Source organism: Chaetodon trifascialis, chromosome 9 (genome assembly GCF_039877785.1).
Source record: "Chaetodon trifascialis isolate fChaTrf1 chromosome 9, fChaTrf1.hap1, whole genome shotgun sequence".
NCBI classification, from domain to species: domain Eukaryota; kingdom Metazoa; phylum Chordata; class Actinopteri; order Chaetodontiformes; family Chaetodontidae; genus Chaetodon; species Chaetodon trifascialis.
The window spans coordinates 21,250,099-21,267,936 of record NC_092064.1 but is presented as its reverse complement, the minus strand read 5'-3'; the positions used below and the strand labels follow the sequence as shown (position 1 = coordinate 21,267,936).

Here is a 17,838-nt window from a genome sequence, read left to right as displayed (position 1 = left end):
AGGTAAAAGACAGAAATATAACAGCAGAGTGACTTTCTCACACAACTCTGTCGCCGTGTGTCAGAGGCCAGTCAGGCACTTGCTCATCTCCATTTACAGACACTGAATTGGGAAACTGTGTGTGCTGTGTGGACAGGCAGAAAATGAACAGTTCTCTCTTGACAATGAGGACATAAAGCAGACAGTTTGAGTCCAAAACCTGAGGGTAAAAGTAAAGGAGAGGAACAGGAGGGAGAGTCTCTGCTTGAAATAGATCTGAGGGTTTGACTTGTGACCTTACCCACCCCTCAATTCCACGGTAAAGCAAGACGACCCCGACACACACACACATTCTACCACACACACGGCAGCACACATGAAAGTTAAAATAAGATTGAGCTCTTAAAGTTTTCAAAACATGCTGTAGACTTGATATAATGGATGTATGTTCACAAATGGTAGAAATGACAGCATCTTTTGGATTAAATCAATAATTTTAGGATGTACTAAAAAATATTTTGAGACTCTTAGGTGAACTCATGATGTCTGTTTCAGCTTTAAGTCTTGACAGTGCATCAGTCAGGACACACAGCACTTTTGCAGAGGGGATTCTTCAGTTTGCTCTGTTTTTGTTTTTACGACTGCATGATGTTAGCACAGCGTCTGCTCAGATAGCTTCATTACCCCTCTGCAACACAACTCCGACCTCTCAGTAACCTCACTGCCTTAAGGTCTGCATCCTTATCAGGACACTGGCTGGACAATTTAGATATTACCACTTCCTCCTCTTTCCTCTCAGGTGAAAACATATCACCACTGTTTTGCAGGGCTGAAATGATTAGTTGAATAATCGATCAGATGATCATCAGGAAAATAGTCTGCTACAATTTTGATAATCACTTAGCTTTCAAAAATTTTCCAAGCGAAATTGTCAAAAATTGTCTCACTGCAGCTTGTCAGGTGCGAGGATTTGCAGCTTTCTTTGGTTATACATAAATATTTTTGGGTTTTGAACAATTGTTTCAGACAAAACAAGCAATTTGAAGATGTCACTATAAAAAACTGAGATCAGCAATTTTCACTATTTTCATTACAAACAATAAATCCATTAATCAAGATAATAATTGGAGTATGAATCAACAGTGACATCATGAAATTGTTGTGATGCACCACAAGCTACAAATGTTTTGAATGCTCCCTGTGAGTCAGACATCTCCAACCCTTAATGCATAAACCCTGAACACGAACACATGAAAACTTAATTTTCTACAAAACATTTCAAAGTTCTTAATGGCAATATTCTCACATGAATCAATGAAGATGAATTTTCTCTTTTCTCTCCTTCCGCCTTTTCTAAAATGCCTTTTAGACACCATCTGTCTAGCCATCAGCATACCAAGACTGTTTACTCTCTGCTCTGATATCTTCTTAACAAGCAATTACAAGCTACACATTGACTCAGTAGAACAGCGAGCTGAGTTTACAGGCTGAAGGCCACGAAGATCCTAATCCCAGCTGACATGTAGTAAATAGAGACGTGAGGAGTAACACAACTGTGTTGGATATAAGCTTGTGCTTTCTAAACAATTCATAAACACGGAGACAGTTGCAGATTATCTTTGAATTTCTAAACATGGTTGATAATCACTCAGTATTTGTGGCAGCTGGTCACATAAAATAGAACAACCATTGTATATCTCATTAATCATGTCTAGATTGAGTGCTTTTTGGCATGTGTCAATGTGGGGTGACAGATGCTGCTCTCTTTGTGTCTGTGTGTCATGAGAGGGCCATTGTTACATGCATAGGTGTACATATGAGGCAGGATTCATGTCACGTCACGTGTGCCATGCAAACTTAAACAGTCCCCTAACAGAGAGTCATGGATTATTACAACTTGGGTCTTATGTTCATAGCTTTAGCTTTTAGTAGATATGATAACATTGCACAGTCAATTGCAGAGATCTGGAAAGTATCTATCTATTTATTTAGTTAAAGGCTGTGATAATACCAACGGTTATTCAGACAAGAACTGAAACATCTGCTTTATGTTGGCAGACCAGAAAAGTGGAAGTACTAAAATGCTGCATCCACATGCTTCAGATTTTATTACTCTGACTCAATTTAAACATCTAACTTGGGGGCATCATTCAACCTACTTCCTGTGAGGGCCTGAGATAGAGTGGCTCATCAGACAGTGAAACATTTATTTTTAAGCTTCTTCTGTAGCTTGATAGACAGGAAAGAACAGCTTGTATTCCCCTGAGGTTTGGGCCCTCCTATAAAAGAGAGGGCCTCTTATGTTACACGCATTTGGAAGAGGAGAAGCAGAGTCATTTTACTCACTCACTTGTCGTGCACTGGCACACACTTGGCTTGTACTGGATTGGTTTATAAACCATATGTTTGCTTTTTATTAACCTGTTTTTATTATTAGAGAAATAGTTTGACATTTTGACAAAGATGTGTGTGTGCTTTCTTGTTGAAAGTCAGGTGAAAAGATTAATACCACTGTCATGTCTATACAGAAAATATTAAGCTACAGCCAGCATAGTAGCATAGCATAGCATAAAGACTGAAAACAGGGGTAAAGAGCTAGCCTAGCTGTGTCCAAATGCAACAAAATGCACATACCTGCAACTCTGAAGATCACTCATTAGCATGTTATATTTTGTTTGTTTTAAATTTGTACAAAAAACTGTCTCTTTGCCTGCAAGTCTCTGCTCCCGCCAAAAAAATAGTCTGGCACATAACCTCCTGTGACAATGTGCCATTTTTACACTTCCAGTTGCACCAAATAAACAAATTAGAATTAACATTAAATAATGAACTTTGGAGGTGCTGGTAGGTGGATTTTATTGCTTATGACAGAAGCAGGTTAGCTGTTTCTCTCTGTTTCCATTATGCTAAGCTAAGCTATGTTAGCTGGTAGCATCATATTTAATGGACAGACACGTAAGTAGTAACAATCATCTCATCTAACTCTCGGCAAGAAGGCGATTTCCCACAGTGTCTAACTATGCATTTAGTTTGGAAATATTATACTTGCTTTTCCCTGGTTAATACAAGCAAATATGCATTTTTTTCCTCGCTATGTTTGTGAAATTATCAAAAAATCTAATAATGACAGACATTGACACAGACACTGATGAGATTTTAAATTCAGATGCACCAGCATGATAGACACTATATGAGCAATGATTAGGTTTGTTGTGTAACTGTATGCAGCGTTTCTAAAGCTAACGTGCACACTCAGTTTCTTTTTGACATGTGACCTCAGTGTTTATGGAATCATATAATCTAGCTATATCACAATTTGACATACCATTAAAGCTGCTCAAACAACGTCTCCAGTCATGTCCTGCTGCTCAGCTCCTATCTCTAATTTGGACTCTGTTATGAAAACAAACAGTAATTTTGAGACATTATTCTATAATTAAGCAGTAAGCCATGCGGGGCTTTGAGTTCAGAGCAGCCAAGAGGAGTTGCAGGAACAAGGTGAAGCAGAGTTTAATGACTGTGAGCAAAAGCCTCTGATGAATTATTGTGCTTATAACATGAAGGCAACACAAAGGCTTTCAAACCCTCCATTCTGCAAGCGAATGCATTATTGTTGAGCAGAAATTACACGTGAAGTCAAAGCTGTATTCGGCTGCAGAGAGCGCTGATTGCAGCATGAGCAGAAATGTGTGCTCTAAGCTCTGAGCTCGTCATGAAGCTTTTTTCTCTTTGTTGGTTTTTCTTTAAGAACCTTCTCTGTTGTGTTTTTCCTCCATGAATTGTTGTAAAAGTGAGTCTTTTTGCCTCTGTGTTTTGGTTTCGCAGGGCATTTCTTTTTCTCTCATCTGTTTCTTGGAAAGTTACCGTCCTGCACCAGCACTGACTCACCAGAGTGCAGCTTAATATTTAATCACTATTAATAAAATATTACAGATGATCAAAAGGTTATTCTTACATTATTTATCGGAACAAATATTAAACATTGCTTATCTAATGTATAACCACAGTAAGAGTGCAGTTTTTCTTTCTTTTTTTTTTGCATTATTAAACAAACTGGTACTAAAATATATTTATTGTTATCTTTAAGCTTTGATTTTATAAAGTAAGTCCCATTGAGAACACAAATCTCTTTTTAAAGGGGGCTGCTGTCAAGATAGCAGCATATATTATAATAATATAGTATTATATTAATATAATACTATATTATATACTATATATTATATTATAATATACTATAATATAATATTATAGTATAATAATAATATCAGTATTATACAGTATGTAAACATATATGCAGTTTTTACAGTACAGTTATTCTTCTTGGCCAAGTTGCACACACTGATTCAGCGTGACACATGTGTCATACTAACAGAGCGAGAGGGTCTTCACCCATGTGGTCTGTCATAAACACCACAGACATTACAGGCTTCCGCCTTTTAAAGTGAGGTGGTGGCAGGGTCACAGGAAAGTACTTTCACCTCACAGATAGTTGACCCATGAGCTCTACGTGTTCGACCAGACAGTCACCTCTCCTCAGCCGGCACCAGGCGCCAATATCTGTCCCAGAGGCTCCGAGCCTTTCCAGATCTATACATCTCCTGTGTGTGTGTGTGTGTGTGTGTGTGTGTGTGTGTGTGTGTGTGTAGTGGGAGGCAGTAAATCACAGAGACAGATGAGCAACAGGTGGGGAAACACTAAGCAGAGAAACTGGCAGGAGAAGAGGTAGGAATGAAAAGTGATCAGGAGGAAGTGGTGGAAAATTGGGAATCCGGGAATAATGGTGAGTAGAAACAGGAAGAAGATAAATGAGAACACATGCAGAAATCCAAAGGGGAGAAAAAAGGTGGACAACGAGAACTTGTTAGATGGATGGGACCTGTTAGCATGATGGTTTAGAAGGTTCAGAGAAATGCTTCTATGATGAAGGAGGCAGAAATGTCGCTACAAGCTGTCACTGTTGATTTTGTTGGTAACATTAAAATTTTCAAACAGATGCTAATCACATTACATGAGAGATGGAAGAGGTGGTGCCACACTAAATTTCAAAATAAAAGTAAAACTGAAAAAGACTTGCTTGGCATTGCAGCCCTACAAGACAAACTGTGGAGTCACTGTATGTGAAGTTTACAGCAGTGGAGGGGAGGTTTGTTGTAATCCCACCCTCGACTTTTGCATATGAAACTCTGAAAATGTGTCTTCCAAGTTGCATAATTTGTTGTCTTTGCACATGGTTTAAAAATAAAGATGTCTGTAATGTTAATAGCGCCACATTTTTTGCAGAGACTGTCAGGCATTTTCCAGCGTTTTTCCACAGAAAAACATTTAACATTCAGGTTTTGGTTAACACTACCAGAAAATCCACAGTTTATGAAAATTTAACTAGAAATACTAACCCTGCAAACCGTCCTCTTTGGTGTTTCTCCTCACAGTAACACTATCTCCCTGTCCAGGAAGGAAGCCATTTGTTTTTCCTGCTCTTTTAACACGCTGTATCCTTCCTCATGTGAATTAGTTTCCTTCTTTTGCTGCTTGTCTTTTTCCTGCTCTTTTAACACGCTGTATCCTTCCTCATGTGAATTAGTTTCCTTCTTTTGCTGCTTGTCTTGAGATTTGTGACACGAGGCACATTTATTTTCTTTATATATCATATCCTATATTTGATTCAATCACCTTTCAGATTCGTTACATTTGTCCAAAATGTTTGGACCACGCAGCTCAACTCTTTTCTCCTTCACAGGCTATCCAATTGTTCCCTCCTCCTCTCACCATGAGCTCCTGGGTGGTGAACAGGAAAGGAGAGCCGCAGTACCGCCGGCACTTCCTGACAGACAACAGCATCTTTCACGGTAAATATGAGAAACACAGAATGATACAGTGAACAGAGCATTAAGTACAGTATGTTCTTCCTGATAACTGCACAGCATGGGAACGAACAGTAGAGGGAGACTCATCTCCACTGCTGAATTGCAGACACCACAGCCAAGATTCAGTCTCCTAAATGAAGCCTTTTACTGTTTGCTGAGACATAAAACCTGCTGCTAGCCACTGAATTATTATGTGTCATGACTGAAAAACTGTCCACAGAACTTCGTTCAGACTGGTGTAAATACAAAACATCTGTGTACTAGTAGGCTTCAACACCTGACTTACATTGGATACATATGGATAATTCATACATATTAGTACTTACAAGGTGGAGCAAAATATGTCAAAGTTCGAGAAAAAAAAATAAATCAAAGGTGTACAAAGGGATATTCACTTGAGTACCCTGACAAACATGCATACACACCTATTATGCATGCTATATTAGATCCAATTTAATAAGCCAAAGCAAATTTAGCATTTTTTCCATTTTCATTCTGCCCAAAGCTTGAATAAATCCAGACGTTGAAAGGCATCAATTTGATTATGATTTACCACATGAGATTCAAGGTGGTGAGGCTGCACACTGACTGATCTGCCAGACAAATCAATGACAAACCTCTGATCTCTATGTGCTGCCACTTGAAGCCTCACCTTGACTTACTACAGCCAGTGTCTACATCCCACCACCTACAGGCTGTGTGCTACATACTGTATGAGTGTGTACTCTGTTTGTCAGTGGAGTGAGAAATCAGGTTTGACTGCTTCAGTGCGGTGCTGTGGATTGACCTGACTGACTTGACCGATCTGTTTCCCCATCCATCATGCTTAGGAATAAGGATATTATCACATTTGTGGAAATTTCACCCATTTGTCTCCCTTTATAAATATCTTTCTTCAAGCCAAAGTTGACTCTTCTTTCAGAATGGTGGTTAATTAATGTCGTTAAAGTGGAAATGAACACCCTACTGAGCATGAAATGAGAATGTATTTTCATAAAAACTGCGCTACCCTTCCACCCCCTCCAATCCATTTCTTACAAGATAGCATATACTGGTGCTAATCTCAAGTTATTATGTTCAAGTTGCCATTAAGTTTTTCAGAGGGATAAAGCAAAGAGGAACAGAACAGATTGTCTGGGAATAAAATGCCTGTTGTATCTTCACCAAACTTCAGATCCCATTGATCTCTGTCTGTGTTCATGCCTCCGTGGTCTGGACAGGCTGTCCTTTCTTGTCAGAACCATTTTGTAAGCATATGCCCCTCTCTTCTTTTCCTGTTTATTTTCCATGTGGCTTTGCTTCACTCCTCTCAGTTGTTTTCAGTCTTTTGTGAATGACGGAGGGGCCGATGGTTTTTCTTTGGCTGTTTTACATAAATCAGAGTGAGAAGGGGGTTTTGGGAGGTGCTGGTGGAGACTGTGGTCTGTCTGTGATCAGGCAGGTGTGGCTGAAGAGATGTTTACACATAAATCAAAGTGAGCAAAGCCTCAAGTGCTTGCTGATACACAGCATGCACACAGAACACACACACACATTGAAGTGAGGGTGACACTGGTGTTCAGACATGTCTTTTTGTTCCTCCAGACAGCACTAATCGATTGGATAACCTCTGCTTGTGGCTCCCAGTGTTTGAACACAACTGTGTGTATATGCACATGTGTGTGTTGCACTGTGTGTGTATCTCTCTGTGTGTGCTTGGTCACTCCATAATTGTCTCCTGCAGACCTAAATTAAATGGTTTTAATGTGCACCAATGAGCATGACTAATCTGGGAGCTTCTGACTGACCAAACTTTCATTAGGCAATTGACTCAGCTAGGCTGGATACGCACTCCACACACACACACACACACACACACACACACACACACACACACACACACACACACACACACACACACACACACACACACAATTTCAAAGCCAAAAAACTACTTATTAATTAATGTTCACATGGAACTTGCGCGTGCTCTCTCTCTCTGGGATCCAGTGCAACGCTCACCTTTCATGATGCCTGTTTCCTGCTGTGTCTCTGAGGAAGCATCGATACTTAAAACACAGACTCTCACACACACACACACACACACACACACACACACACACACACACACACACACACACACACACTCACGGAGACAGAAGCACAGAGAGCGTTAACTGGGTCATTGCGCTGGCACCCCCTGCGCAACGGTGACTTTTTTCTAAGAATACGCACCGAGGAATAGCTGACCAAAAAGACACTAACGGATGAGGCACCAGTTCAGCTTGGTGGGAAAATCAAACTGTCGCCAAACAGCTGCACCAGACTATCGGGCAAAACTGGTGGAAATGTCCAAATGGGCAACTCTGGCGGTTAAGCCCCCGCTCTGTGCTCTGCGCTATCACACTCACCCTCTCTCACTCCATGCCGATTCTTAAGCTCTTGCTTATTAACAACCACTCTCAGTCAGTCTATCGAGCGCGTGAGAAATCGGCTTATCGTCTCGCCTCTGTGTTGCGCGGAGAGGAGAGGATGTGCGCGCACGGGCTGTGGATGTGAGAGGTCTCATGGTTTGGGAATCCACGCCGCAGATAATACAGGGAGCCGGATTCCGAGGAGTTTGTTTCTGGGCTCGGGTTTTGTTTTGTTTTTTTGTTGGACAAAAAAAGTGACACTTGATCATTATGTTGCGCTTCACCTGATCATCCAATCATCATGGAGAAATTGACTAGTCAGGCGTGTTTTGATGGCATTTCAAACCGCTACAACTAGGAGATAAAAATGATGCCCAAAACGCATGGAGGGACCTTGTGAGAGCAACAACTTCACTCTTAAATGGCAGAACTTGAAGTTTGCAGAAATCTCAGTTTGGAAAAGGGTAAGCGGTGATTTTCAAGCTTTTTGTCCTTTGGTTATTTCATCTTTGAGTCCTGCATGGAGAGGAATTCTCTGAGGGGTGCATGCATTCCTGTGGATGCCTACCAGTCTTCCCTGCAAGCAGACCATGCGTAATTTCTCCACTGCGCTTGTTGTTGTGGAGAAATTGCATCGCCCACGCTGCTACAAACACTTGGAATCTTAATTGAGAATTGTCAATTTGCATGAGGGCTTTATTGTGCAGTAATTAATGCTTATCAACATTCTGGATACAAAACCTCAGAATTAATTACATGATATCACTCGGTCGAATTATTCTTCTGTGGATTCATAAACGGATGTCAGGTTTGTTGGTTTACATGAGAGCTCATGATGAAGAGCAGCAGTGGAGCAGCGGGAATCTGTCCCTGGTGCTGAAAATGCCCCTTTGTACTTGTCACTAGGGGGCAGAAAAGCCTCTTAATTTGGTCTTTTTGACCAGGTTTGATCTGCCCTGGATGGTGTGGATTTGCCACATTCAGTCATGCATCCTCTGCACTGCTCACAGAAATCAAACCATCCCTGTGATGTTTATAGGTTCAGCCACTGCAACGCCTTGGTGAGAAGAACCCACATAGCATTGCTACATGCCATCCCTCAGTAACAGAGGTGGGTTGGACTGTCAGCAGAAAGAAGAGCCTCCTGGAACCCAGTCAGGGCATGTTAGCACCACACAATGTGACAGAGCTCTGGATGGAGCTTTGATGGCAAAATTGAAGCCCCGGCGGTCCCTGGGCTATTAGAGCAACCCTTTCGCTCTCTCCCATACGCTGTCAGAAATATGGCGCATCCCTGGCACTTAGAAAGCAGGATGTGTCAAGCTGTCAGTCTTCGCCCCTGCAGCGCCTGTTTTTCTTTATCTATGTGAGCGTTAGGGTGTGAGAGGGAGGACCCTGCTTGCTTCAGTGGACATGAGGACTACCTTTTTTTTCACTTTGGCAACACTTGTGCTAAGAAGAGTTGCATTGGCGCCACGAGCCCTTACTGAGACAGAAAAGGAGAGAAAATGAAGGTTTGGAGGAGCATGCATGACTGCTAATCTCCTCCACATGGAGGGAATGGATTTTCCATGTAAAATGTGTTTTTCCTCATGTATCTCTCCTGTACTGAAGATGATGAATCTCAGCATGCCCCCCCACCCCCCTTTTGCCTCTGCCTCTTCCTTTCTGTCCCTCCAGGGCAGAGAAACAGCTAACAGACACCAGGGGAGGGAACATGCTCACATCCTTTCAGCTGTTCTTTTTATCCCATCTCTTGTTATTTTAAATCTCTCTTTAACACTTTATTGGTGCCGACTGAATTGCATCTGTGAATATGAGTGTTTAAAACTGTCTCGTACCAAAAGCTGGCATCAAATGTCAGATCATGGAGTTCCTGAATTAAATCAAAATCTCATTTCACATTTAGCAAATGTCTCAAAGTAAGTTGAAATGAGGATACTTTTGGTATTGATACCAAAACTTATAGCATTTCCTTAAGGCAGCATGTCGAACCCCAATACTTTTTTGGTTAAGACTGAGATGAGTATTGAAAACGGCCATCTTGCCCAGATCAGATTTTTTATGTCGGCAAATTTTCTCCCTTTTCACCCCCGTTGTATCAAGTTCAGCAATGTGTCACATTTAATATTGTTCACGAAGTAGCTTCACATCTTCAATATCCAGGGAAAAACTGACATGCGTCTTTGTCTCTTCCACTTGATCCTGAAGCACCGTAATGTACATTTACATAGAGCTTCACTGGTGACACGTTTCTGTATCTCTCTGCATGTTGACTTAGCTGCTGGCACTTGCATCAAGGAAATATTTGATGTGAGTGTGAGACATCAGCTCCTAAAACCACCTGGGATTCTTCAGGATGTCATTGATATGAAGCTGCAGCTGCACAGTTTGCAAATGCATTTCGAGTGCTCTATGTACCTGTGTTTCAACGAGAATTAGGAAGCAAATTGTCCACAACTACTGGCTTTTATTTCATTTGCTTCCATCCCCTCAACAGTTAATAAAATCCCCAGAAGCGCGGTTCACTTAGTTACATAGTCAACACTTTTAGCCTTCTCCTGTGCCCTGAAATGAAGCACCATGAAGGCAGTTACGTTTTATTTCAAACGGTTGAGATCAGCGCGGCAGTCTGGCTCTGCTGCCAAAGATAATGTATCTCAATCGACTCACAGTCATCCGGCCTGGCTTTGGGAGGAAGAAAGAAGAAGCTTGAACATTACAGCAGCAGTCAACATCAATATATACTGAATGTGCACTAAAAAACCCTTGCACACACACGCATACTCCCACACACACACACACACACACACACACACACACACACACACACACACACACACACACACATACACACGCACACACACAAATGCAGGCTTCAGTTCCCTCCTTTGATGTCAGTGCTGAACTCCTCCACTCGGGGAGCCCCCTGTAGCATCTTTGGTGAATGCATTATCATGCTGCAGTTGTCGTGTTTATTTTTATTCTGGTGCTGCTCTACACTCTGCACCCTGGGGGGACCTGGGAATCCATTTGTAGCATTGCCGACTTGAGCGCTGCCTTGAGCGCTCTTAATTAGGCGAAGTGAGTGAGTATGAGATAAGAGTGTGTGTGTTTCCCATTTCTCTGTGTTTCCTAACCTTTTATGTCGCTAATAAGAGGGTACACCAAAATATTTTTGACGTCTTCCATACAGGTTTTGTGTAATTAGCTGGCTTTAAAAGGTACTTATATTTGAATTTATCCCCCTAGGTGCCAATAGTTTAGACTCACAAGCATTATTCTGCTGTAGGAAGTGAAGCTTTGAAGCTGTAAGAGTGAGGAAACACTGGCAATGAAAAGCTGCCATTTCATCAGCATGAATTAACTGTTTAACTGTTGCAGCCATTTATCAATATCACAAATGAATTCATGGAGGTTGTCTTAATGTTATTTAGGTTATATGCAGTATTTATAGGCAGGAATTATAAATTCAACCCAAAACATGAAAATGAGAAAAGAAAATCCTGAAAACCAAATGTCAAGAATCTACAGTCATGCTAGCGGCTCTGTGAGGCTCTGCTTGAGTTAAATGCGTACAATGACGATGCTAGCATGTTGATGTTTAGCAGGTATAATGTTTACCATGTTGGTTTAGGGTGTTACCATGCAATCAAAGCACTAAACACAAAGTGTAGCTCAGGCTGATGGGACTGTCACAGGTGTTTGGTTGTAATCCAAAGTATTTAACAAAATGAAATTTTGACCAGATGATTGCACTCTCGGACAGTTCAGGAGATTAAAGCTATTACAGTTCAGCCTCTGGGAACCATGGACCACATTTCACAGCAATCCATCAAGTATTGAGATATTTCAGTGGTCAAAAGCCAACCTCATGGTGGCGCCAGAGAAAAAGTCAAAAGATTACCCAAGTCATCAAGACACATCATACTCCAGTAGCTGTTAAGATATTTCAGTCTGGACCAAAGTGGTGGACCAATGGAACAGACAGATGGCCCAACAGTGGCATCCTTAGAGCCATCCTTCATGCATGACCTTTATTAGATAGAAGCCACCGTAGAGAGATGACAGGAAGTGAGAGAAAGAAAGCCAGATTCAAACCAGGGCTGATGCAAGTCATGGTTTTGCCCCCTCGGCCACATGGGTGCCCCTGTTTGCTTTGTTTGTCTTGTGGTTGTATCAATGAGGACTGTTTCTCTCAAGAGCAAAGACACAAGCGGCATGTCGTTTATAAGTACTCCGAAACTATTAGCAATTATAAGCAACCTGTTTTGTCATTGGGGTTAGAGGAGATGTTGAATTTTTGTGATCTGCTTCTTCCTGCAAGCGACTGGATCCTTCATGAGCCAAAATTAGAACCACACTGGTTATTTGATGTGATGAGAAACGTTTCTGTATCTGTGCCCTTCTCTGCACCACTCAGAGTTTAACAATATCTTAGCAGAATTACAGTTGTAGGCTTGTTTTTTGGACACGCACAATTCAGACAATGAATTAAATTGTGGTTGAGCATCGAGCTCCACTCCTTTCTCTGTGCTGTCTGCATGTAATCCCTGCATTCATGCAGGTTTCCTCTGTGTTTCCTTCCAATGGATTGGTGCATGGTGGATTAGAGACTCCAGCTGTACCACAGGTAGGAATGTGAATGTCTGTCTATCTGTGTAGGCCTGACTGACAACCAATTTTGGCTGTTTCTGTGCCCTCCACCTGTAATGCATACTGGGAAAGGCTCCAGGCCTCCATGACCCTGAAGAGAGAGCAGTGCTCTGTGAAATAAGGAGACAAATTGGATAAAGGAAACGTCACTTCATTATTTGTTCATTATGCATGATTGCCTTGCTTGAATAAATATGAACACGCATCATCATCACACTGGTGGAGCAGCTCGTTCAAGCCCAGAGCTGTCTCAAATATGCTACTACAGTTTGTCCCACCATGGCCCAGCCTGATTTCCCTGCACATTTATCCATAAGTCATCATCAGTCCCAGAGCTGTTTGTCTGACTAAATTAATTTCATAAGCTGTTGAATGTCCCGAGAGGAACAGCGAAACAGGGTAGAGACTGGATGACATAACCCCAATTTCAGGAATATATGTAAGAAGAAGATGTGATGGGATTACATGAGGTGTCATCTGGGGTTTATCATCTTTGATTTGCAACAGTGCACTGATATTATAAATCATTCTATCTCATTACCCATTTTTCTTGTTTGATATGTTTTTCTGACATGTGACCAAATTACTCACAGATTTTAAATGAAAAGGACCATTGAATATGAAGTTGTTAAGACCATTACTTACAATGCAGAGATGGACAGCAGTATGCATATTTCTGTCTGTCTCAACCCCAGAAATATAGGCCCTAAAATGACTGCACTGTGTAATCCTATTTAGACCAACAAAAGACAGTGATATTTAATAATTGCTCCCAGGCCATTGTGAGGAAACATTAATTCAATCCAATTTCTGATTTGATGACTTGAATTCACTAATTAGTCGACATCACTTGGCATTAGTCCCAGAGGAGACTGCAGGTACGCTACAGAATGAAAATCAATCATGGCTCGAGACTTGCATCCCTTTTGAGATCCATTTCTACCAGAGTGAAATTTTACTCTCCCTTTCTGATGTTTCCAATGTTACATCACTGCTGCGTATTGCGGTTTAAAGCAGGATTAGTTTGGAAGCCAGCTTTCCGATCCTTTCCTGATCTTAAATTTTCCGCCCGCTTGCTCATTGTTTTCTGGGTTTGATTTTCCGACAGCGGGACAAAGGATTTTCAGAAGCTGACACTTAAATGTCAGTTTTTGCAAATGCAACGTAAAGAGATGCTAAACGAAACCGTGTTTGCGTTATGACTGCTCAGACCAACTCTTTTCACAAATGCAGATGCAGGTCAGGTGTCAGATTTAAGTTTAAACGTTTCACTAATTATCTTCAGAACTATTTGAGCAACCAGCCATGCTGATACTTGAGCAGCTGTTTATTCTACCACTAACAGCACATTTGGGACAATGCATATTCATATTTGAGGTATATTTTGGAACTTTTTTCTCTCTCAGATACCTCAGTCTCTCACCCTCCATTTCACCTGTTGTTACCTTTAAAGGGGATTAAAGGAGCTCATGTGATTGGTCATTAGTAAAACTTGCCCTGACTCCACCTGTTGATTCTGGATCACTGCTACTAATACGCTGTATTCAGCCTCTTTTCCACATTGTGCCCAGCTGTGCCTAGATTGCACCAACCCCTGTGATCTCCAAAATCACAAAATTTGCTGCTTATGTCCATTTATGTCTCAGTCTGGAGATTTATTTCCATTTGTGCCCGCTTTCAGGAAATTAGAGCACCATGGGTTTTTCATCAGCGTGAACTCATAATCTCCCTTTTATTAGGTATTGTCTTACTCCTAAATAATGGGCTGGCTGTAGGAAATAGAAAAGCATTTAGCACAAGATGGACAGATGTGCTGTCAGTGACTCTTCCTTTAGCGCGCACACACATATCAACCCATTAAACCTCACTTTTAGTAGTGCATTATCATAAATGTTATGTCATCGTTCTTATCCTTGTATCCCACTGGTTGACCTTAATGAACCCAGCTGATATGTAGAGACACACATCTGCTGCCTTCTCCTCCGCCCCTACTCCTCATAATCACTCCATAAACTGCACAACAATAACTGATCTGTCAAACGCTGAGTCTCACTCTGTGCATCAGGGTAGCGTGTTGGCAGCCACGCCGTCACAGCAGCACAGGAGAGACGTGTGAACATCAGAGAGAGGTGGATGGGAAGAGCAAGAAGTGGGAGAGGACAGCAGTTGACCAGAAGACAGGTGGAAATGTGTGTTGTGCTTCCAGAGAGAAGACAGTCAGATCAGAGGACAGCACAGAGGAGGATGAACAGCAGGGGTTTCTGTGTGCTTTCCTGTTATTTGGAGTGAGGAGGCTTTCTGTCTTAAACCAGTCTGGAGTGTCCGTCAAGTCCGATGTGAGGAAAACCAAAAGCGTTTTTTTTTTTTTCCTTGCTCTGAGGTTTTAGCTACAGGTGGAGCATACTGGGACTGAGCTGAGGAGGACTCCTACTGGCTTATTTTCTGCAGAGACAATGGAGGAAATGTTTCCTTCTCTTTTTGATCCCAAAGCATTATCTGCTCGTAAAGTAAGATCCAACTTTATTTATGGTCCTGAAAAATCGGCGGTGGTGACTGTAGCGACGCTCCTGGCACGAAACGTCTACCATGTTGGTGGCACTGTGGCTGTGCCACAGAAATGCAGGCTTTCACAAATTGGTAAGTTAATGCGTGTGTGTCTGAGTCTAGACACTGTATTTGAGGGTGCCTAACAGAAGGAAACCCCTTAAAACTAACAAATATAAGTGAAAGTCTTTTGCACTGCATTTTCCACCTCTCACCACTTAAATTCACACATCTTGTCTAAAAACCTGTTCTCCTTATGTTTCTGCTGCTGTGTAGGTTGTCTTCTGCAGACTAAATGTGTGTGTGTGTGGAAAAACATCCTGCATATTGAACATATTGCTTGCTGGTGCTATTTATAGCACAGGAAAAGAGCAGGAGCTCATGTTTATGTATCAGAATATCCCCAGGATGGTCGAATTGCTCAGTTTCTGCTACCATAACTTTGAACCTGCAGGAAGCTTGTTTTAATGAGTTGTTGCTCATTACACGCAAGAGAAGACTCGTCTTGTTTGTGTGTTGATTTCTGTGCATTTTGGCAATAATTATGTGTAAATGTCATTAATTTTGTCCGGTGGATAGCCAGTCAAGCAAAACTGAATCGCGTCTTGATTAAATTTCAGCACACAAAACAAACCCTCAGGTCATGAGCTCTAATAGGTAAAAGAGCAGTAAGTGGAAAATTACACCTCCAACAAGATACTCTTATTTTGGTGCAATTGGTGTGTTTATTAGGTTTAATCAACAGTCGAGCTGGCTTGGACAGTTCATGTGGTGTTTCCTTATGTCACATGAATAGTGCATGAAAGATCAGGCAGATGCTGCTGAATATGAATTTTTGTAGTTATGAATAAATTATGCTAAATCGTTGGACTGTGGTCCATTCCAGTTGTCACCCTCAGACCAAATCAGATCTCACGCAGAGCCCATCGAGAATATGAAATGTTAGCCCTACCTGATTATAACTGATTATAGAAATGAGGCTGCAGAGGGAGGAATCTTGTGTCATGCTGGTATTAAAAATGACAGTTAAGATTGAAAATTACGAATGGAAACTGTTGTTGATTCTAACGGTTGCTGTGCCAGCCTGACCTTTATTGTATGGATCTGAATGAGGACAGGCTTTGTTCATCAGGCTATCACAGAGGCGTCTGTATCACCTACCACATTAAAATATATTTGAATTGCCTGGGCCTCTGTGGCAAGACAAAGCTTTGATCTGCTCTCTCTGCTCTGCGCCGACAGAGATGATGAGTTTTTACACGTGCACCCACATGCATGCACGCAAATAAACATAAACACACGCCAGCAAATGCAGACGCACAGACTCTATTTCGCTAGAAAGAAATGGGAGCCAAAAGTATTTGGTCAGATAGAGAAAAAAGATGCTTTACATATTCTTAAATTCGCTCACCAAGCTGAAAATCACATTGTTTTTACACTTGGGTGGAGTTGCTCCCGCAAAGCACTGATTTTTGTAGCCTCAGACAGCAAAGAGCAAAGCCTGGCACCTGGTTATAACCTGTGTATAAATGTCAGGTGGGTTTAAGAAGACACTGGATTCATTCTTTTGTCCTGCAAGACAGATACTGGAAGTCCAAACTGGACTGTACACTTAAATCCTCAGGCTCAGACGGTTTGAGCACTAATGCACGAGGGAAAAACGTACAAGAGATGGGAGTGACGATGTGAAGGGCACTGATCATTTGATTTGAACCATCACTGGTCTTTTGAGAGCCGCTTACATCATTTCTCATCTTTGATTGCAAGGCAGCTCCCCTCTCCCAGGGAGATATTAACGCTGCTATCCCTTCTCCTTCCGCTTAACTAGGCTTGAGATTTGACTCTTCATGCTCCTTATCATGATGGAGAGCTGGACTGGAGAACGCCCGCAGAAATGTCAAGGACTAACATGGATAGATAGCCGACCAGAGAAAAAAAGGAAAAAAAAAGAAAAAAAAAGCAGAAAGAGAACAGTAGAGAGTGTGTGGTGTTCTTTAAGTTGTGTTTTGTCCCAAAGAAACAGAAACATATGAAGTGATACATGTGCATATCAGTCCTCTATTTATAGAGAGCTGCCTCAGACTCAGACTTATGCATTCCCTTTTAGCTCTTTCTTGTGAAATATATCTGACTGCCTCTTGGAAAAAAAACAAAACACTTTTACATATTTATACTCCAAGGCAATTGTGGTAGAATGAGTGTGTGCTCTCTGTTAAGTGTTTATTCACTGATTTATTGGGTTACATGTTCCCAGTGTTGCTGGGAACTTCTCCAGTCTGAGAGCAACATGTCTCTTCACTTCACAAGAGCAGAGACTGTGAATATGAGCAACACGACATTTGACATTGAACGCCATTGATTTCCGTCGTTAATGAAGCTGTGAACTGCAGAAGTGGCTGGGT

The 17,838-nt window shown here is 41.5% G+C and overlaps 1 protein-coding gene across 4 annotated transcripts in view; it reads left to right on the top strand.

Annotated features, from left to right (window-relative positions):
- The first annotated feature begins 8,130 nt into the window (after positions 1-8,130).
- Positions 8,131-17,838, top strand: part of plch1 (phospholipase C, eta 1) — a 49,193-nt gene continuing 39,485 nt past the window's right edge. For 3 of the 4 annotated variants that reach the window (XM_070970589.1, XM_070970591.1, XM_070970592.1), the window contains exon 1: positions 15,323-15,529. In XM_070970589.1, coding sequence (XP_070826690.1) covers positions 15,346-15,529 — 184 coding nt within the window. In that variant the 5' untranslated portion in view covers positions 15,323-15,345. Of the gene's footprint in view, positions 8,701-15,322; positions 15,530-17,838 lie in introns of those variants that run through there. The other variant, XM_070970590.1, reaches the window with a different exon arrangement.